The 22,993-nt window shown below is 40.6% G+C and overlaps 2 protein-coding genes across 2 annotated transcripts; one reads left to right on the plus strand and one right to left on the minus strand.

The window, feature by feature from the left end:
• Window positions 1-13,162: 13,162 nt before the first annotated feature.
• Window positions 13,163-13,528, plus strand: LOC116900031 (60S ribosomal protein L23a-like). Its single transcript, XM_032901828.1, has 2 exons — window positions 13,163-13,276; window positions 13,310-13,528. The coding sequence occupies exons 1-2, from the start codon at window positions 13,163-13,165 to the stop codon at window positions 13,526-13,528; spliced, it is 333 nt and encodes a 110-aa protein (XP_032757719.1).
• Window positions 13,529-17,386: 3,858 nt separating this feature from the next.
• Il36a (interleukin 36 alpha) lies at window positions 17,387-22,416 on the minus strand. Its single transcript, XM_032901886.1, has 6 exons — window positions 22,298-22,416; window positions 21,964-22,021; window positions 21,758-21,871; window positions 21,162-21,301; window positions 18,424-18,637; window positions 17,387-17,611 (listed from the first exon to the last, which is right to left on the minus strand). Exons 2-5 carry the CDS (start codon window positions 21,977-21,979, stop codon window positions 18,425-18,427), a joined length of 483 nt encoding a protein of 160 aa, XP_032757777.1. The 5' UTR covers window positions 21,980-22,021; window positions 22,298-22,416; the 3' UTR covers window positions 17,387-17,611; window position 18,424.
• Between the last annotated feature and the right edge of the window lie 577 nt (window positions 22,417-22,993).

Below are 22,993 nucleotides of genomic sequence, written 5' to 3' on the forward strand. Positions count from 1 at the left end.
GGCTTGTTAGGTCACATGGTAATATCCTTAATTGTAATTTTCAAAAACTGAGGTCATTGTTATTTCAATTGTTTAAAAAGTTCACCAAGAAAAAATTCAGATAATTTTTAAGACATCAAAATACAGTCTTAGGAAACATAAAAAAGAGCTGCTTAGCAGAAATGTGTAAACAGGGCTTTGCATTCAGCTTCTGTAGTGCTAAGTTGTCACTGTGGTTGAAGATGGTAACACCTAGTTCTTCTGGCAGCTAACTTTATGTGTCTTCAGAAGAATTTGACATAAATTTTAGGTTAAAGAACGTTTACCTCTTGAAGTTTTATAGCACAAAAAGTGGTTGAAAGAACATGATAGGACTTTTCACTGAAGGCAAAGGTAGACTTTGACTCCCTGACATTTCTAGAAGGACTGAATGGGTTATTTTATCAATCACTACATTGCAAAGAACTATTTCTCTCTCTCTCTCTCTCTCTCTCTCTCTCTCTCTCTCTCTCTCTCTCTCTCTGTGTGTGTGCATATAATAAAAGAAAATCTTGAATGTGTCTACATCCTATAGGGCAGTAAAAACTGAACTCAATGTTTAAAGACAAATAGAATAAAAAGAAAAAAAAGATTCAGGGGACGAAGGAACCCTTGCACATGTTCATTCTGGATTACACCTGCACCTGGGATTGAACTCTGTCTCTCTAGCCACTCTGCCCAGACCCAGAGGCAGCTTGACTCCTAGGAGCTCTGACACACCTAGGATCTCAGGACCACAGGACCACAGGGCCACAGGGCCACAGGATCACAGGATCACAGCATCACAGCATCACAGGATCACAGGATAACAGGATCACAGGATCACAGGACTACAGGATCATAGAATCACAGAGATAGCTGGACCCCAAGGACATCTGATGCAACCAGAATCACAGGTTCAGAGGCTCACAAAGAGACAGGCTCCAGTCAAAGACAGCAAGGCTAGTTAGCATTAGAGATAGCCAGAAGGCAAAAGGCAAGCACAAGAGCATAAGCAACAGAAACTAGTGCTACTTGGCAACATCAGAACCCAGTTGCACCACCACAGAAAGCCCTGTATATCCTAACACACCTGAAAAGCAAGATTCAGATCTAAAATTCCATCTCGTGAAGATGATAGAGGATTTAAAGAAGGACATAAATAGGAGAGAGCTCACCTCTTGGACAGGTGGGTACTGCTGAGACTGTAGAGCAGGAGAGACCACCAATACTGCCCATCCCTGCCCACATCCCTGGCCCAAGAGGAAACTGTATAAGGCCTCTGGAAACAGGAAGATAGGGGCATTCAAGCTGCAGGTCCACAGCAGTCCAGAAACCACCCGGATCTAAAGGGACCCAGTCAACAGCTCCCTGAACCCAAATCCCATGGAAGAGAGAGAGCTAAGCCTTTAGAGGGGAAGACACACATGGGAAGCCAGAAGAACTAAGCCTTCAGGGGGGAAGACACACATGGGAAGCCAGAAGAGACTACACTCTGCCCACAGTTCTGACTCCAGAGGAAAACACCTAACGCCATCTGGGACCCCGGTGCACTGGGGCCCTGGAAAAGGGCAGGGCAGGCCCTTTTGATTGCTGCCCTCACAGAGAGCTCAAAAGCAGCCCCCCAGGAGCAACTTCAGCCCCAGGACCAGAGGTAAGACCAACTTTTATGCTCCAAGTGACCTGCCTGGTTGACTCAGGAAACACGCCCACAGGAACAGCTGAAGACCAGTAGACAGGAAAGACTACATGCCCAAAAGCAGAACACTCTGTTCCCATAACTGGCTGAAAGAAAACAGGAAAACAGGTCTACAGCACTCCTGACACACAGGCCTATAGGGCAGTCTAGCCACTGTCAGAAATAGCAGAACAAGGTAACACCAGAAACAACCTGATGGCGAGAGGCAAATGCAGGAACCCAAGCAACAGAAACCAAGACTACATGGCATCATCGGAGCCCAATTCTCCCACCAAAGCAAACATCGAATATCCAAACACACCAGAAAAGCAAGATCTAGATTTAAAATCATATTTGATCATGATGCTGGAGGACCTCAAGAAAGACATGAAGAACTCCCTTAGAGAAATGCAGGAAAACATAAATAAACAAGTAGAAGCCTATAGAGAGGAATCACAAAAATCCCTGAAAGATCCAGGAAAACACAGTCAAACAGGTGAAGGAATTAAAAATGGAAATAGAAGCAATAAAGAAAGCACAAAGGGAGACAACCCTAAATATAGAAAACCAAAGGAAGAAACAAGGAGCCATAGATACAAGAATCACCAACAGAATACAAGAGATAGAAGAAAGAATCTCAGGAGCAGAAGATTCCATAGAAATCATCCACACAACTGTCAAAGATAATGCAAAACGGAAAAAGCTACTGGCCCAAAACATACAGGAAATCCAGGACTCAATGAGAAGATCAAACCTAAGGATAACAGGTATAGAAGAGAGTGAAGACTCCCAGCTCAAAGGACCAGTAAATATCTTCAACAAAATCATACAAGAAAACTTCCCTACCCTAAGACACAGATGCACATAAACATACAAGAAGCCTACAGAACTCCAAATAGATTGGACCAGAAAAGAAACTCCTCCAGTCACATAATAGTCAAAACACCAAATGCACAAAATAAAGAAAGAATATTAAAAGCAGGAAGGGAAAAAGGTCAAGTAACATATAAAGGCAGACCTATCAGAATCACACCAGACTTCTCATCACAGATTATGAAAGCCAGAAGATCCTGGACAGATGTCATACAGACCCTAAGAGAACACAAATGCCAGCCCAGGTTACTGTATCCTGCAAAACTCTCAATTAACATAGATGGAGAAACCAAGATATTCCATGACAAAAACAAATTTACACAATATCTTTCTACAAATCCAGCACTACAAAGGATAATAAATGGTAAAGCCCAACATAAGGAGGCAAGCTATACCCTAGAAGAAGCAAGAAACTAATCATCTTGGCAACAAAACAAAGAGAAGAATAGCACACAAACATAACCTCACATTCAAATATGAATATACCAGAAAGCAATAATCAGTATTCCTTAATATATCTCAGCATCAATGGTCTCTCCAAAAAAAAAGACATAGATTAACAAACTGGATATGCAATGAGGACTCTGCCTTCTGCTGCCTACAGGAAACATACCTCAGAGACAAAGACAGACACTACCTCAGAGTGAAAGGCTGGAAAACAATTTTCCAAGCAAATGGTCTGAAGAAGCAAGCTGGAGTAGCCATTCTAATATCGAATAAAATCGATTTTCAAACAAAAGTCATCAAAAAAGATAAGAAAGGACACTTCATATTCATCAAAGGAAAAATCCACCAAGATGAACTCGCAATCCTAAATATCTAAATACAAAAATCCAAATACAAGGGCATCTACAGACATAAAAAAAACCTTACTAAAGCTCAAAGCAGACATTGCACCTCACACAATAATAGTAGGAGATTTCAACACCCCACTCTCATCAATGAACAGATCATGGAAACAGAAATTAAACAGAGACATAGACAGACTAAGAGAACTCATGAACCAAATAGACTTAACAGATATTTATAGAAGATTCTATCCTAAAACAAAAGCATGTATCTTCTTCTCACCACCTCATAGTACTTTCTCCAAAATTGACTACATAATCGGTCATAAAACAGGCTTCAACAGATACAGAAAGTTAGAAATAATCCCATGTGTCCTATCAGACCACCACGAGCTAAAGCTGGTCTTCAATAACAGTAAGGGAAGAACGCCCACATATACATGGAAGTTGAACAATGCTCTACTCAATGATAACCTGGTCAAGGAAGAAATAAAGAAAGAAATTAAGGACTTCTTAGAATTTAATGAAAATGAAGGTACAACATACCCAAACTTATGGGACACAATGAAAGCTGTGCTAAGAGGAAAACTCATAGCTCTGAGTGCCTGCAGAAAGAAACAGGAGAGAGCATGTATCAGCAGCATGACAGCACCCCTAAAAGCTCTAGAACTAAAAGAAGCAAATACACCCAGGAGGAGTAGAAGGCAGGAAATAATCAAACTCAAGCTGAAATCAACCAAGTAGAAACAAAAAGGACTATACAAAGAATCAACAGAACCAAAAGCTGGTTCTTTGAGAAAATCAACAAGATAGCTAAACCCTTAGCCAGACTCTAACCAGAGAGGCACAGAGAGTGTGTCCAAATTACCAAAATAAGAAATGAAAAGGGAGATATAACAACAGAATCTGAGGAAATTAAAAAAAATCATCAGCTCCTACTACAAAAGCCTATATTCAACAAAACTTGAAAATCTGCTGGAAATGGACAATTTCCTAGATAGATATCAGGTACCGAAGTTAAATCAGGAACAGATAAACCATTTATACAACCCCATAACTCTTAAAGAAATAGAAATAGTCATTAAAGGTCTCCCAACCAAAAAGAGCCCAGGTCCAGATGGGATCAGTGCAGAATTCTATCAGACCTTCATAGTAGACCTCATACCAATACTATCCAAACTATTCCACAAAATTGAAACAGATGGAGCGCTACCGAATTCCTTCTATGAAGCCACAATTACTCTTATACCTAAACCACACAAAGACCCAACAAAGAAAGAGAACTTGAGAACAATTTCCCTTATGAATATCGATGCAAAAATACTCAATACAATTCTTACAAACCAAATCCAAGAACACATCAAAACAATCATCCACCATGATCAAGTAGGCTTCATCCCAGGCATGCAGGGATGGTTTAATATATGGAAAACCATCAACGTAGTCCACTATATAAACAATCTGAAAGAACAAAACCACCTGACCATTTCATTAGATGCTGAGAAAATATTTGACAAAATTCAACACCCCTTCATGATAAAAGTCCTGGAAAGAATAGGAATTCAAGGCCCATACCTAAACATAGTAAAGGCCATGCACCGCAAACCAGTAGCTAGCTTTAAACTAAATGGAGAGAAACTTGAAGCAATCCCACTAAAATAGGGCCTAGGCAAGGCTGCCCACTCTCTCCCTACTTATTCAATATAGTTCTTGAAGTTCTAGCCAGAGCAATCAGACAACAAAAGGAGATCAAGGGGATACAGATCAGAAAAGAAGAAGTCAAAATATCACTATTTGCAGATGATATGATAGTATATTTAAGTGATCCCAAAAGTTCCACTAGAGAACAACTAAACCTGATAAACACTTTCAGCAAAGTGGATGGGTATAAAATTAACTCAAATAAATCAGTAGCCTTCCTCTACACAAAAGAGAAACTAGCTGAGAAATAAATTAGGGAATGACATCCTTCATAATAGTCCCAAATAATATAAAATACCTTGGTGTGACTTAAACAAAGCAAGTGAAAGATCTGTATGATAAGAACTTCAAGCCTCTGAAGAAGGAAATTGAAGAAGATCTCAGAAGATGGAAAGATCTCCCATGCTCATGGATTGGCAGGATTAATATAGTAAAAATGGCCATTTACCAAAAGCAATCTACAGATTCAAGGCAATCCCCATCAAAATACCAATTCAATTATTGATAGAGTTAGCAGAACAATTCGCAAATTCATCTGGAATAATAAAAAACCCAGAATAGCTAAAACTATCCTCAACAATAAAAGGACTTCTGGGGGAATCCCTATTGCTTAACTCAAGCAGTATTACAGAGCAATAGTGATAAAAACTGCATGGTATTGGTACAGAGACAGACAGATAGACCAGTGGAATAGAATTGAAGACCCAGAAATGAACCCACACACCTATGTTCACTTGATTTTTGACAAAGGAGCTAAAATCATCCAATGGAAAAAAGATAGCATTTTCAGCAAATGGTGCTGGTTCAACTGGAGGTCAGCATGTAGAAGAATGCAGATTGAAACATGCTTATCACCCTGTACAAAGCTTAAGTCCAAGTGGATCAAGGACCTCCACATCAAACCAGATACACTCAAACTAATAGAAGAAAAACTAGGGAAGCATCTGGAACACATGGGCACTGGAAAAAATTTCCTGAACAAAACACCAATGGCTTATGCTCTAAGATCAAGAATCGACAAATGGGATCTCATAAAACTGCAAAGCTTCTGTAAGGCAAAGGACATTGTTGTGAGGACAAAACGACAACCAACAGATTGGGAAAAGATTTTTACCAATCCTACAACAGATAGAGGGCTTATATCCAAAATATACAAAGGACTCAAGAAGCTAGACTGCAGGGAGACAAATAACCCTATTAAAAATGGGGTTCAGGGGTTGGGGATTTAGCTCAGTGGTAGAGCGCTTGACTAGCAAGCTCAAGGCCCTGGTTTTGGTCCTCAGCTCCAAAAAAAATGGGGTTGAGAGCTAAACAGTTAATTCACAGCTGAGGAATGACGAGTGGCTGAGAAACACCTAAAGAAATGTTCAGCATCTTTAGTCATAAGGGAAATGCAAATCAAAACAACCCTGAGATTTCACCTCACACCATCAGAATGCCTAACATCAAAAACTCAGGAGACAGCAAATGCTGGTGAGGATATGGAGAAAGAGGAACACTCCTCCATTGTTGGTGGGATTGAAGACTGGTACAACCATTCTGAAATCAGTCTGGAGGTTGCTCAGAAAATTAGACATTGAACTACCTGAGGACCCAGCTAAACCTCTCTTGGGCATATACGCAAAAGATGCTCCAACATATAACAATGACACATGCTCCACTATGTTCACAATAACCTTTTTTATAATAGCCAGAAACTGGTAAGAACCCAGATGCCCTTCAACGGAGGAATGGATACAGAAAATATGGTACAGCTACACAATGCAATATTACTCAGCTATCAAAAACAATGACTTTATGAAATTCCTAGGCAAATGGATGGACGTGGAAAATACCATCCTGAGTGAGGTAACCCAATCACAGAAAAACACACATGGTATGCACTCATTGATAAGTGGCTATTAGCCCAAATGCTTAAATTACCCTAGATGCATAGAACACCTGAAACCCAAGAAGGATGACCAAAATGGGAATGCTTCACTCCTTCTTTAAAAGGGGAACAAAAATACCCTTTGGAGGGAATAGGGAGACAAAGTTTAGAACAGAAGCAGAAGGAACACCCATTCAGAGCCTGCCACACATGTGGCCCATACATATACAGCCACCCAATTAGACAAGATGGATGAAGCCAAGAAGTGCAGGCCGACAGGATCCGTATGTAGATCTCTCCTGAGAGACACAGCCAGAATACAGCAAATACATACACGAATGCCATCATTAAACTACTGAACTGAGAATGAAACCCCTGTTGAATGAATCAGAGAAAGGACTGGAAGAGCTGAAGGGGCTCGAGACCCCATATGAACAACAATGCCAACCAACCATACCTTCCAGGGACTAAGCCACTTCCCAAAGACTATACATGGACTGACCTTGGGCTCCAACCTCATAGGAAGCAATCAATAGCCAAGTAAGAGCACCAGTGGAAGGGGAAGCCCTTTGTTCTGCCAAGACTAAACCCTGAGTGAACGTGATTGTTGGAGGGAGGGTGGTAATGGGGGGAAGATGAGGAGGGGAACACCCATAGAGAAGGGGAGGGGGAGAGGTTACAGGGATGTTGGCCCAGGAACAGGAAAAGGGAATAACAATCAAAATGTAAATAAGAAATACCCAAATTGATAAAGATGAGACAAAAAAAGGACATAAATAACTCCATTAAAGAAAAACAGGAGAAAACAGGTAAACACGTAGAAGCCCTTAAAGAGGAAACAAAAATATCTTAAAGAAATACTGGAAAGCACAATCAAACAGGTGAAGGAATTGAACAAAAATCATCCAGGATATAAAAATGAAAATAGAAACATTAAAGAAAGCACAAAAGGAGACAACACTGGAGATGGAAAACCTAGAAAGAGATCAGGAGTCATAGATGCAATCATCACCAATAGAATTCAAGAGATAGAAGATTTTAACACAATGGTCAAAGAAAACACACACACAAAAAAGCAAAAAGTTCCTAACTCAAAATATTCAAGAACTCCATGATACAGTGAAACGACCAAACCTAAGAATAATAGGTATAGAAGAAAGTGAAGATGCTCAACTCAAAGGGGCAGTAAACATCTTCAACAAAATTATAGAAGAAAACTTCCCTCAACTAAAGAAAGAGCTGCCCACAAACATACAAGAAGCCTATAGAACACCTTACAGATTGGACCAGAAAAGAAATTCCTCCCATCATATAATAATCAAAACACTAAATGCACAAACAAAGCAAGACTATTAAAAGCTGTAATGGAAAAAGGTCATGTAACATATAAAGGCAGACCTATCAGAATTATACTAGATTTCTCAACAGAGACTCTAAAAGTCAGAAGATTTGGGGCAGGTGTAATACAGATCCTAAGAGAACAAAAATGTCAGCTCAGGCTACTGTAGCCAGCCAAACACTCAATTATCATAGATGGAGAAAACAAAATATTCCATGACAAACCCGAATTTAAATAATATCTTTCCATTAATGCAGCCCTCAGAGGATAAAAGTAGGAAAACTCCAACATAAGGAGGGAAACTACACCCATGAAAAAGCAGGAAATTAATCTTCTCACAACAAACCCAAAAGGAGATAGCCATAAAAACATAATTCCACCTCTAACAACAAAAATAACAGGAAGCAACAATCATAGGTCCTTAAAATCTCTCAACATCAGTGGACTCAATTCTCCAATAAAAAGGCATAGATTGGATATGTAAAATGGGTTCAGCATTTTGCTGCATACTGGCATTGCATTTCAGTGGCAAAGACAGACACAACCTCAAAGTAAAAGACTGAAAAGAAGTTTTCCAAGCAAATGGTCCCATGAAACAAGCTGAAGTAGCAATTCTAGTATCCAATAAAATAGACTTTCAACCAAAAGTTATCAAAAAAGGTGGGGAAGGCCACTTCATAGGGAAAAAAATCCACCAAGATGAACTCTCAATTCTGAATATCTATATTCCCAAATGCAAAGGCATCTACATTTGTAAAAGAAACATTATTAAAGCTCAAAGCACAGATTGAACCTCATACAATAATTGTGGGAGAATTCAACACCCCACTCTCAATGGACAGATCATGGAAACAGAGATAAACTAAACAGAGATACAATGAAACTAACAGATGCTATGAACCAAATGGATTTAACAGATAACTACAGAACATTTCACCCTAAAACAAACGAATATACTTTCTTAGTCCCTCATGGTTCCCTCTCCCAAACTGACCATATAATTGGTCACAAAACAAGCCTCAACAGATTCAAAAAGTTTGAAATAATCTTATGCATCCTATCATGTCACCACAGACTAAGGCTGGTCTTCAATAACGACAAAACCAACATGAAGCTCATATACATATAACAGCTTAACAACTCTTTACTCAGTGATAATTTGGTTAGGGAAGAAATAAAGAAAGAAATTAAAAACTTTTTAGAATTTAATGAAAATGAAGGCACAACATTCCCAAACATATTGGAAACAATGAAAGCAGTGCTAGCTCTGAGTGCCTCATAGAGAAATTAGAGAAAGCATACATAGACAGCTTAACAGCACATCTGAAAGCTCTGGAACAAAAAGAAGCAAATCCACACAAGAGGAATAGAAGGCAAGAAATAATCAAACTCAGGACTGAAACCAACCAAGTAGAAACAAAGAGAACTATACAAAGAATCAACAAAATCAGGAGCTGGTTCTTTGAGAAAATCAACAAGATAGATAAACCCTTAGCCAGGCTAACCAGAGGGTACAGGGACATTGTCCAAATTAACAAATTCAGAAATGAAAAGGGAGGCATAACAACAGAAACCGAGTAAATCCAAAAAAATCATCAGATCCTACAACAAAACCCTATATGCAACAAAACTGGGAAATCTGGATGAAATGGACAATTTTCTAGACAGAGATCAGGTACCAAAGTTACATCAGGATCAGATATACTATCTAAAAGTCACATAACCCCTAAGGAAATAGAAGCCGTCATTGTCATTAGAATCTAAAAAAAAAAGGCCCAGGGCCAGATAGTTTAGTGCAGAATTCTATCAGATCTTCAAAGAGGACCTAATACCAATACTTTTCAAACTATTTTGCAAAATAGAAACAGAAGGAACACTATCCAATTCCTTCTACAAAGCCACAATTATGCTCATACTTCAACCACACAAGGACCAACACAGAAAGAGAACATCATCAGACCAATTTCTGTTATGAATATTGATGTGAAAAAAGATTCAATAAGATTCAGCAAACCAAATCCAAGAACACATCAAAACGATCATACATCATAATCAAGTAGGCTTCATCCCCGGGATGCAGGGATGGTTCAACCACAGAAATCCATTAATGTAATCCACCATATAAATAAACTCAAAGAAAAAACACATGATCATCTCATTAGATGTTGAAAAACCTCTGACAAAATTCAATACCCTTTCATCTTAAAAGTTTTGGAGAGATCAAGAATTCAAGGTCCATATCTAAACATAATTAAAACAATATACAGCAAACAAATAGCCAACATCAAACTAAATGGAGAGAAGCTTGAAGTAATACCACTAAAATCAGAGACAAGACAAGGCTGTCCACTCTTCCCATATCTATTCAACATAGTCCTCAAAGTTCTTATCAGAGCAATTAGGCAACAAAAGGAGATCAAAAGGATACAAATTGGAAAGGAGGAAGTCAAGAAATCACTATTTGTGGATGATATGATAGTATACATAAATGACTCCAAAAAAATTCCACCAAAGAACTCCTACAGCTGATAAACAAGTTCATCTGGAATAACAAACCCAGGATAGCAAAAACCATTCTCAACAATAAAAGAACTTTTGGGGGAATCACCATCCCTTAACTCAAGCTGTATTAAAGAACAATAGTGATAAAAAAACACACACACACACACACATGGTACTGGGTCTGGTATGTAGATCAATGGAATAGAATTGAAGGTCCAGAAATAAACTCACACACCTATGGTCACTTGATCTTTGACTGAAAAATCAAAACCATCCAGTGGAAAAAAGACAGCAGTTTCAACAAATGGTGCTGGTTCAACTAGCAGTCGACTTGTAGAAGAGTGCAAATGACTCCATTCTTATCTCCTTGTACAAATCTCAAGTCTAAGTGGATCAAAGACCTCCACATAAAATCAGATACAGTGAATCTAATTGAAGAGAAAGTGGGAAAGAACCTTGAACATATCGGCACAAGGGAAAATTTTCTGAACAGAGCACCAATGGCTCATGCTTTAAGACCACAATTGACAAATGGTACCTCATAAAATTGAACCCTTTTGTAAGGCCATGGACACTGTCAATAGGACAAAATGTTAACCCACAGATTGGAAAAAAAATTCTTTACCTCCTACCTCTAATAGAGGGCTAATATCCAAAATATATAAGGAGTTCAAGAAGTTAGACTCCGGAGAACCAAATAACACTATTAAAAATGGGGTACAGAGCCAAACAAAGACTTCTCAAGTAAGGAGTCTTGAATAGCTGAGAAATACTTAAAGAAATGTTCAACATCCTTAGTCGTCAGGGAAATGCAAATCAAAATGACCCTGAGATTCCACCTCACACCAATCATATAATGTCTAAGATTAAAAACTCAGGTGACAGCAGATGCTGGCAAGGTTGTGGAGAAAGAAGAACACTCCTCCATTATTGGTGGCACTGCAAGCCAGTAAAACCACTTTGGAAATCAATCTGGTGGTTCCTCAGAAAATTGGAAATAGTTCTCTTCCTGAAGTCCCAGCTATACCACTACTAGGCATATGTCCAAAAGATGCTCCAATATATAACAAGGACACATGCTCCACTATGTTTATAGCAGTCTTATTTATAATAGCCAAAAGCTTGAAAGAACCCAGATATCCCTCAACAGAGGAATGGATACAGAAATTGTGGTACATTTACACAATGGAGTATTACTCAGCTATTAAAGATAATGACTTCATGAAATTCACAGGCAAATGGATGGAACTAGAAAATATCATCCTTAGTGAGGTAATCCAGATACAAAAGAACACACATGGTATGTACTCACTGATAAGTGGATTTTAGCCCCAAACGCTCAGAATACCCATGATACAACTCACAAACCATATGCAGCTTCTGAAAAAGGAAAGCTAAAGTGTAGATGCTTCAGTTCTACATAGAATGGGGAATGAAATAACCCCAGGAGGTAGAGGGAAGTAGGGAGGGACCTGGGAGAGAGAGAGAGGAGGGGGTGGGAAAAGGGAGGAGGCAGGAACAGATATTGGTAGGGACAGGAGAGAAGTACAGAGATTCAGAAAATTGAATAAAAACTTGTAGCAGTTGGGGATTGGGAACTGGGGGTAGCCACTAGAAAGTTCCAGACTCCAGGGAAGCCAGATGCTCCCAGGAGCCAATGGCTATGACTCTATCCAAAATACTGAACAAAGGGAAGAGAGAATCTGTAGAAAACACCTTCAGTAGATACATATGATCCCCAGTTGAGAGATGGGGCCACCCACACATCTTAAAATTTTTAACCCAGAAATGTTCCTGTCCAAAGGAAAGACGGAAAAAATTGGAACAGAGACAGAAAGAAAGGCCATCCAGAGACTGCCCCACTTAGTGATCTACAGACACCAAACTTCCACACTCTTGCTGATGCCAACAAGTGCTTGTTGACAGGAGCCTCGTATGGCGGTTCCCTGAGAGGTTCTACCAGTACCTGACCAATACAGATGAACTTACTTACAGCCATCCATCGGACTGGGCCCAGAGACGCCAATAGAAGAGCAGGTGGAAGAGCTGAAGGAACTGAAGGGGATTTGCAACCCCATAAGGAGTAAAATATCAACTACCTGGACCACCCAGAGCTTCCAGGGACTAAACCAACAACCAAAGAGTATACATGGAGGGACCCAGGACTTTAGATACATATGTAGCAGAGGATGCCCTTATTTGACATCAATGGAAGGGGAGGGAGGCTTGATGCCCCAGCATACGGGAATCCTAGAGGGGTGAGGTGGGAGTGGATGAAAAAGACAAAGGAGAGGATGGAGGGGGGTTGGATGGGGAGGCTTGTGTGTGTGTGGGTAACTGGGAAGGGGGATATCATTTGAAATGGAAACAAATAAAATGATTAATAAAAAAAAAGAGGAACCCTTTTCGCCAAGATGGCGCCGAAAGCAAAGAAGGAAACTCTGGCCCCTCTCAAAGCTGAAGCCAAAGCAAGGGCTTCGAAAGCTCAGAAGGCAGTGCTGAAAGGTGTCCACAGCCACAGAAAGAAGGTTTGAACGTCATCCACTTTCTGGCGGCCCAAGACCCTGCGGCTCCGGAGGCAGCCAAAACATCCTCGAAAGAGTGCACCCAGAAGAAACAAGCTTGACTCCTATGCTATCAACAAATTTCCACTGACCACCGAGTCGGCCATGCAGAAAATAGAGGACAATAACATGCTTGTGTTCATTGTGGATGAAAGGCCAACAAGCACCAGATCAAAACAGGCCATTAAGAAGCTCTATGACATTGATGTGGCCTGACAGAGAGAAGAAGGCAGTGTATGTTCACTTGACTCCTGATGATGACGCTCTAGATGTTGCCAACAAGATTGGGATCATCTAAAGTGAATCCAGATGGTTAATTCTAAATATATACTTTTTTCCACCATAAAAAAAAAGAGGACATAAAGTTGGGAGGTAGGGAAAGAGGGGTGATCTGGGAGAAATTTGGGGATGGAGTAAATACAATCAAAACACACTGCAGGAAATTCTCAAAGAATTACTAAAATTTCTGTTTTTCTCTTTTAAAAATTTTATTAGTCATTCCATTTGTTTATATCTCAAATAATATCCCTCTTCCATGTTACTCATCCACAACCCCCCATCCCACATTGACCTCTCCCTTTGCTTGTATGAGGGTGCTCACCCACCCACTCACTACTGCCCCACTGCTCCAGCATCCCCCTATGCTGGTGCATCAAACCTCCACAGGTCCAAGGGCCTCCCCTCCCATTGATGTCAGACAAAGCCATTCTCTGCCACATATGTAGCTGGAGCCATGGATCCCTCTTGTACACTCTTTGGTTTGTGGTCTAGTCCCTGGGAGCAACTGTGGTCCAGCCAGCCAACATTATTTTTATGGGATTGTAATCCCCCTCTGCTCCTTCAGTCCTTCTGCCAGCTGCCCACCTGGGTGCCAGAGCTTAGTCTGATGGTTGGCTCCAAGCATCTGCATCTGCATTGGTTAGGGGCTGGCAGAGACTCCTAGGGAACAGCTACACCAGGTTGCTGGCATCAAGCTCCTCTTGGCAACAGCAACAGTGGGGTTTGGTGTCTGCAGACTGGATAGATCCCTAGGTGAGGCGGTCCCCGGATGGCCCTTCCTTCAGTCTTTGCTCCCTTTTTTGCCCCTGTCATTCCTTTGGACAAGAACATTTAAAGAAATTTTAATTTTAAAAGGATATAGGAAAAGATAATCATTCAAAAATGAATATCCTCTCCATACAAGAGAATGAAGTCAGTTTATGGTTGATGAGTTCAAAGAAACACATACCAGGGCAGGGCAGGAGATTTGAAGTCCGTTATGCAGTGCATACATAGAATACAAAATATAGAATGCGATTTTTATGAATGAAATCCTGTTTCTTAGTCATCTCATATTTGCTCTTTGAAGGATCTGGTTTTGGAAGATACTAGCTTCTTTAGAAATCTTGCTAGTTCTAAAAGCTAAGAGACTTGGGGCCGAGGAGTTGGAATGAAGGATAATGTAGTTGCTGCACAAGTATGAAAACCAGAGTGCAAATTCCTGGTACCCATGTAAGGGCTGGGCAGTTGTGTTAGTTTGCTTTCTATTGCTTTTATAAAGATTATAGCCAAAAGTGATTTGGAGAGGAAAAGATTTATTAGGTTTACACATTCTAGTCACAGCCCACTTCTGAGGGATACTGCCCTGGTTATCATTTTATTACTGTGAAGAGACACCATTTCTAAGTTGACATTTACAAAGAAAAGCATTTAACTGGGTCCTTTTTTTTACAGTTTTATAGGGTTAGTATATTGTTTTCATGGTGGGGAGCAGACACGCATGGCCCTGGAGCAATTGCTGAGAGCTTTATATCCTGATCCTCAGGCAGCAGAAAGAAAGAGCAATATTGGACATGGTATAGACGTTTGAAATCTCAAAGCAATACACTTCCTTCAATAAGGCCACACATCCCAATCCTTCCAAATAGTTCACCAATTAGGGACTAAGTTTGCCAATATATGAAGGCATTCTCATTCAGATACCACAGAAGTCAAGGCCAGAATCAAGCAGGTCAAAACCTGGAGGCAGAAACTGAGGCAGAGACTGTTGGAGGAATGCTTGCTGGCTTGTTCATTTCCTTCCTTCCTTCCTTCCTTTTCCTACCTTCCTTCCTTCTTTCCTTTTCCTACCTTCCTTCCTTCCTTCCTTCCTTTCTTTCTTTCTTTCTTTCTTTCTTTCTTTCTTTCTTTCTTTCTTTCTTTCTTCTTTTCTTTCTTTCTGGAAGGAACAGTGTTCAAACAACTTTATTCTTTCTCCTATGGCTTATATATCCCAGCAAAGTCTTTCAAGCAGTATAAAATTACAATGTGTTTACATTTTAGTTTTCTTCTAGTGAATAAGTACGAAAAAACAGCATGTTCCCAAGTATTGTTACAAGAAATAACATTACATAGTACAGGTAAATAAAACAAATTATTCCCAAGAACCCATGTACATTCATAGCTAAGCAAGTTGTTATAGATTTAAAAACTGTAAGCAAGCAAGATAATTTTCTCAGCCAGTCCCTCTTACTGCAGGCGGCAATTTTTGGTTACAAAGAAAGGATTATTTTACTATCTATCTTTAAAAGTAATCTTATAAGAATCTTAATAGAATCAAAATCTAAATTTTTATATAAAAGTCAGTCATATCTACTTTAAATCCTCAAAATGCATCTCTACTCATCAGCAGTTCTTATTAAGTCACATCAGAAAGCTGACTGATAGCAAAAGTGGGTATAAGAAATTAGTCATCACAGTCCAGCCTCAGTGAGAGTCACGCCAGCCAGTGCTTCCATTGTTCTTGTCCCCTAACCATAAAATGTTCCTAGCTTAATTATTAAGAGTGTGCCTTTCTGAACTTCAAATTGCTCCCTAAGATTTTCTTCATTAGAGTTAGTAGCAAAAACACCTTGACTTAAGTATTGTATGTTTTAAGAATGTTAGCAGTTGGGGTTGGGGATTTAGCTCAGTGATAGAGCGCTTGCCTAGGAAGCGCAAGGCCCTGGTTCGGTCCCCAGCTCAAAAAAAAAAAAAGAACCAAAAAAAAAAAAAAAAAAAAAGAATGTTGGCAGTGTGGATGTTATCTCCATGATCATTTATTTAGCTTTATTAGATTTTTATGAGTTTCCAGTATATGATATACATCTCAGAACTAATGTTTTAAAAGAAACTAAAAATGTCTCCATCCCTGTTAAAATTTATCTTAATGACATTGAGAGTAGTTGTTCGGTTCACATCTATGATTTTATTATCGGAACTATTTTCTAGCTGTTTATATTCACTTTATTGGAAACACCTTCCTCTAGGTTATGTGTGATCATTGTGACAACAGGTATTATTGAAAAGACCAAACATAACTGGACGTGGCTCTTCGTGCCTGTGACCTTATCACTCTGAATAATAAAGCACCAAGATTTTGAGGTTTTGGCCAGACCAGACTACACAAGGATGTCCAGGTGTAAGGAGGCTACACAGTAAGACTGTATTAAAATGCTCTAGCAAAGCAGTACAAAGCTATATTTATAGCTACTCAAGAGACGAAATCAGGATGATTGCAAATTTGCGGCCAGTCTGAGTGGTTTGTTCATTTCTTAGCCTGCTTTCTTATACAAATTACCAGTACAGGGAGGGCTTTGCCAATTATGGATTGGACCCTCCCACATTAGTCATCAATCAAGAAAATGCTCCACAACAGAAGTTCCCCTCTTCTCAATGACCCCTGCTCATGCCTAGTTGACAAAAACAAAACAAAACAAAACAAAACAAAACAAAACAAAACAACCTTAACCAGCACGTGTCCCATTTGTAATTCCATTCCTCTGAAGCTAGAGATAGAGTTCTCCATGAGCAAGCTGGCTAGCTACACTAGCTGAGTTGGCAATTTCTGAGCCCAAATGAATGACTCTGTCTCAATATACAAGGTAGAGGGTAATTAAGGAAGATACCTGACATCAACTTCTGGGCTTCACATGCACAAACACACACACACACACACACACACACACACACACACACACACACATACACACACACACACACACACACACAGAGAGCATGTGAGCTTGCTTTACAAACTATAAATGCAAAAATAATATGGCTATTTTATTCAATAATGCAAGTGAGATAAATGATTTTAATTAAAAAAGGTTTTCTTCTTGTAAAAACCGTCAGTAAATGCTTTGGATGAAAACATGGTAAGAAGTTCTGCATCTGATCCACCTGCCAAGGGAAAAAAGCCCAGGGAGGGCTCAGCTTTCTTTTCAGTCTTGTATTTTGTTGGGGGTGTGTTTGGTTGCTTGTTAGAACCCGAGAGATCTTCAGAGAGTGCTGCAGAGCAATCTAAAACCCAGAAGTGTGAACACAGATGGTCACCATTTATATATTAGCTTATATAACACCAGGAAGTATGTAGCTAGGGTCTCTTCCTTGTAATGCCGTTATGATTTAACTACATGACCACGACAAAGAAGCCTAGTATACCACTACCATTTCCCCAGCAGCCTACACAAGCATTTAGATCATTGCATGAATGTGTGGGAGGACACCAATTCACCTTGAGTCAAAAGACTAGGAACAGAGTCTTTCTTTGTACTCTAGGGTTAAGCTTTACTGCACATTACCTCTTAATCTGCTTTTTTGGTTATGTGTGTCTGCTTCTTTGTTGTTATGATGAAACATTTACCAAAAAACAACTCGGCAAGGAAATGTTTTAATAATTTATGCTTCCCGGTATCAGGTAACAGTTCATCACTGAGGGAAGTCAGTGCAAGAACTCCAGAGACCACAGAAGAGTACTGATTTATCTATGTGGTTTGCCCACTTGCCCTTCTTATAGCCCTGGGACCATCCACCCAGTTGTAGGACCAGCTACAGTCATCTGGGCCCTCCTATATCAATCACTAATCAAGAAAATAGCAGCATTTAGATCATTTAGACTTGCTGATAAGCTAATATAATGGAGGTATTTTCTCAAATGAACTTTTTTGCTTCCCCCATGAGTCTAACTTGTAGGTTGACATGAAAATCCCCCTCCCATTAGAGGATGGATCAGGATAACAGTGTTCATGTAAGAAGGAAGGGCTTTGAAAGCTAGAATGGTGGAAACGAAGGCTCTGCTCTGCTTGGGAAGCAGCACCCATTATAAGACTGACCTTAATGTACTACAGTCATCTCAAAATCAGTGATGAAGGTTTTCCCAAGTTCTTGGGTCAAAACGAGTGGGCAGCTCCCTTTGGAGCAGACAGCAATGAACCAACCAGGGAAGGCTGCAGACTCGAATGTAGAGGTTGTACCACTCTTCTTGTGATAGAAGAGAGAGGCTTTTACAGGTTCCTTCTGGTGGTACATATCCAGTATGTTCCCTTCCTGGTGGGCGAGAAAGAGATCCCGGGAAGAAATGTTATCACAGGAACTCTTCACTTGTTTTTAACATCAGTTTCCACCTTTTAAAGCAGCCTGGAGACTTCTGTTTCTTGTTTTTTGTTTTTTTTTTCTTTTTTTTCCGGAGCTGGGGACCGAACCCAGGGCCTTGTGCTTGCTAGGCAAGTGCTCTACCACTGAGCTAAATCCCCAACCCCGAGACTTCTGTTTCTTATTAGAGAATCACATACTCCAAATACATGTTAAGAGTGTAGCAGAAACATTAGGACACAAAATTTCAATTTTGTTTGCATTTTCAATGTTTTGAGACAAATTTTCTCTGGGTAACCTCAATGCTAAGATCAGAGGCAAGTGCCACCATATCCAGCTGTTTCTTCCTCTCCCCTACCCCTCTCCCCTTCCCCTCTCCCCTTCCCCTCCCCCTCTACTTTATAGACCAGAATAGCTTCGAACTCAGAGATCTGCCTGCTTCTGTCTCCCAGTTGCTGGGATTAAAGATGTTCAATGAATTTTTACATAATAGCATAAATACAATTGACTTTGCAAAATTTCTTTAGCACTGTGGACATCTTTACTGTCAGGGGCTATCCTTTCATGTGTTATAGGTTCCTCCCCGTCAGCAGTATTCCTGCTCTTCACTCACATTCTTGTCTCCAATTTTATTGGGCTTGGTTTATAGTTCCAGTGGCTTAGTCCATTATCATCATGGTGAGTTTGCCCATAAGTGCAGGCAAAGCAAGAGAAGAAGCAAAGGCTACCTACCAGGCCATGCTGAGAAAAAAGCTTAGGGCAAAGGGGACGTCCAAACTAAGAGACCACCTGTCCTCCGAGCAGGGGCCAATACAGTCACCACCTTGGTGGTGAACAAGAAGGCTCAGCTGATAGTCATTGCCCATGATGTAGACCCCATTGGGCTGGTGGTTTTCCTACCTGTCCTGTATCGAAAGATGGGGGTGCCATTCTGCACCATCAAGGGAAAGGTCAGGCTGCAGTGCCTGGTCCACAGGAAGACATGAACCATTGTTGCCTTCACACAGGTGAACTCGGAAGACAAGGGAGCTCTGGCTAGGCTGGTGGAAGCTATTAGGACCAATTATAATGACAGATGTGACGAGATCCGCTACCACTGGGGAGGCAACGTCCTGGGTCCTAAGTCTGTGGCTCCCATTGCCAAGCTGGAAAAGGCAAAGGCTAAAGAACTCGCCACTAAACTGGGTTAAATGTACATTAAGTTTTTTTAAAACATAAATATGACTATAAAATTTAAAAAGAAATTCATTATTTTTTTGTTTAGTCATAAAACTGAGCATCTGTCTATGACTATTAATCGAAAGGGTCAAGATAATCAATCATTATGGTGCCCAGAGGTCTAGTTTAAATTGCATCATTATAATATTTTTTTTTAATAATGGAGAGTCACTAAGATGCCCATTGCAGAGATTTATATATTTTTTCACAAAAAATTATCAGTGAAATTTTGTCTAGAAATTTTGTCTTCCACTCTGTGACAATTGAAATATCCTTGTTTTTTAACCTTGGCCGGCCAGCCTAGCTTAGCTGGTGAGCTCCAGATTTGGTGAGAGATCCTAGCTTAGCTGGTGAGCTCCAGATTTGGTGAGAGATCCTAGCTTAGCTGGTGAGCTCCAGATTTGGTGAGAGATCCTAGCTTAGCTGGTGAGCTCCAGATTTGGTGAGAGATCCTAGCTTAGCTGGTGAGCTCCAGATTTGGTGAGAGATCCTAGCTTAGCTGGTGAGCTCCAGATTTGGTGAGAGATCCTATCTTAAAAATGATATGGAGCGAGATGAAGGAAGGCATTCAGTGTCAATCTGATTTGCACACACACATGCACACATAGACCCAAGCCCACACATGTGTACACACAGACATTCAGTGTCAATCTGATTTGCACACACACATGCACACGTAGACCCAAGCCCACACATGTGTACACACAGACATTCAGTGTCAATCTGATTTGCACACACACATGCACACATAGACCCAAGCCCACACATGTGTACACACAGACATTCAGTGTCAATCTGATTTGCACACACACATGCACACATAGACCCAAGCCCACACATGTGTACACACAGACATTCAGTGTCAATCTGATTTGCACACACACATGCACACATAGACCCAAGCCCACACATGTGTACACACAGACATTCAGTGTCAATCTGATTTACACACACATGCACACATAGACCCAAGCCCACACATGTGTACACACAGACACCCAGAGTAACTCTAAAAATCTTCCTTGACAAAACTTTTGTAAAATAAAAGAAAATGTTATTTTGGAAAGCTGGTTTCAAAATACCACTACATTTTTCCTTATTCTTTGGTAATTTATGCACCCTTAAATCAGGATAAGGATAATCTGGTAATTGCCTTTTAAAAGATTTGAAAATCAGAGTTTCTGCTAAGTGAGTGCTTTGTGAAAAGGTGGGGTCCTTTCCTCTGGCCAGGAGAGAGCAGCTCCTTCTTTTCTAAACTCACCCGAAGTTGTAGTACAGGCTGCTCCCCATTCTTTGTGCAGGACAGACAACTTTGAGGTTTCTTCACTCCCAGGTACATGGGATCCCCCTTGTTCTTCTCAAGAGTGTCCAGATATTGGCATGGGAGTAAGGTGATAGTGACTGTGAATGCAAGGCAGAGAGCAGAGTTCAGTTCATGCTTCCAAAGCATCATCTCCAAATTCAGCACAACAAAATAGAGGCTGGAACTAACCTTCCTACCACCCCATCACACACCACTTGGCTTAGACAAACATCTCATTTGCATAACTCTTTCCATTAGAGAAGACTTCTCATGGATTCAAAAATCCATCTCATAGACTGTTCTCTTTAACTCTTTGAAGCTTCACAGAAAAAAAAAATCTTCCACCATTTCATTAACCTAGCCCTCCACTCCTCCTAGGGTCACCTACCTCTCTTTTCCTTGACCCATCCAAGACTATGGCTGCTCTCTGTTCTAAACATGCAATGCTCTTCTTCAGATGAGGCCAATTAAAACACGTTCAGTGAAATGAAAGGCCGAGGACACACCTACAATGTTAGCCAGAGGGGCTGCTATAAAAGGCCAGGGTTACTCACCTGGAACCGTTTGCTCTTTCCTTGGGACTGCAGTAAGAATATTGTCTTGAAGGACCCACACACGACTACTAAGATCCTGAATATGTCTAAACCAAGGTGTTGCTGCACTTAGTTCTGTAACAAAAGTAAATGCAGATATTTAAGTAGGAAGGTGTAGGACATCTCCCCCTTCCAATCGTTTGCTCCTTCATGAAGGTGATCTTTACCTTTATCCTTATTCATTATGGTGATGTTGTTTCTGAACTGCCAATCTTCAGACTGACCCTAGGGAAGACACAGAGTTAGTCTAAAGTTGCAGTTTGACCCAGGTCAGAGGAACTGGTGAGCAGCTTAACCCCATGCAAACTCTCTAAACCAAGTGTCACCAAGCTCCTATTATATCCTTAGACTCAGCTTATTGTCCAAGGGAAGTAGCTACTTTAATTTCCACATAGACCTGAGGTACAAAGGGGCGGAGAGCACCAAGAGCAGCACCAAGGGCAGAATGGAACAACGCAAGATTCCGGGCAGTGGCTGAAAGCCACAGGCTGTGTCTCTAACCTGATTGCAGAGGAATGTATCTGCACACTACAGAACTACAGCCACTACTGTGCTCAGCTTCTCTGACAAGCTCTGCTAGGGTCCAGGCCTTTTATCCAAAACATGAAGGGAGGAGATTATGCATCAGTGGATCTAGGACTGCCGGGCACCCTAGATAATTGCTGGTTCCGTGTGCTGGAGGGCTTGCTAAGCATCTATTGGAATAATGGCATTTGCAGCATGCTTGTGACTTAGAGCACTTTGGAAAGGGAGGGCTTGCTAAGCCTGTGAGAGCAGTAAGCAGGAAATAAGTCACAGACTTTAGCCTGATGGAGGAAAGAAACATGGGATTTCCCCAGGATGGATGACTGGACTAGGTGATGTAAAGTGAAGTACTAGAATATTGTTCCTACTAGTAGGAACCTACAGGAAGTACAAGGATAGATAAGAAGACTATGCTTTAAGTCCTATGTCACTTTTAAAAAATTGGATATTTTATTTATTTACATTTCAAATATTATCCCTTTTCTTCTCTGCAAACCCTCTACCCCATCCCCACTTACCCTGCTTCTATGAGGGTACTCCCCTACCCACCCACCAACTCCTGCCTCACTGCTCTAGCATTCCTCTACACTGGGGCATCAAGCCTTCACAGGACCAAGGGCCTCTCTTCCCATTGATGCCATATAAGGCTCCTTCAGCTCCTTCAGTCTTCCC

Source organism: Rattus rattus, chromosome 5 (genome assembly GCF_011064425.1).
Source record: "Rattus rattus isolate New Zealand chromosome 5, Rrattus_CSIRO_v1, whole genome shotgun sequence".
NCBI classification, from domain to species: domain Eukaryota; kingdom Metazoa; phylum Chordata; class Mammalia; order Rodentia; family Muridae; genus Rattus; species Rattus rattus.

What these genes read in the sequence shown, in the direction of transcription:
- Il36a (XM_032901886.1), bottom strand. An exon ending in GAAAGAGCAAACGGTTCCAG is followed by an intron (nt 21,302 to 21,757) that starts GTGAGTAACCCT and finishes TTGCATTCACAG; the next exon opens with TCACTATCACCTTACTCCCA. An exon ending in AGCCTGTACTACAACTTCGG is followed by an intron (nt 18,638 to 21,161) that starts GTGAGTTTAGAA and finishes CTCGCCCACCAG; the next exon opens with GAAGGGAACATACTGGATAT.
- LOC116900031 (XM_032901828.1), top strand. Translation starts at nt 13,163, where the DNA reads ATGGCGCCGAAAGCAAAGAAGGAAACTCTGGCCCCTCTCAAAGCTGAA. An exon ending in TCCACAGCCACAGAAAGAAG is followed by an intron (nt 13,277 to 13,309) that starts GTTTGAACGTCA and finishes TGGCGGCCCAAG; the next exon opens with ACCCTGCGGCTCCGGAGGCA.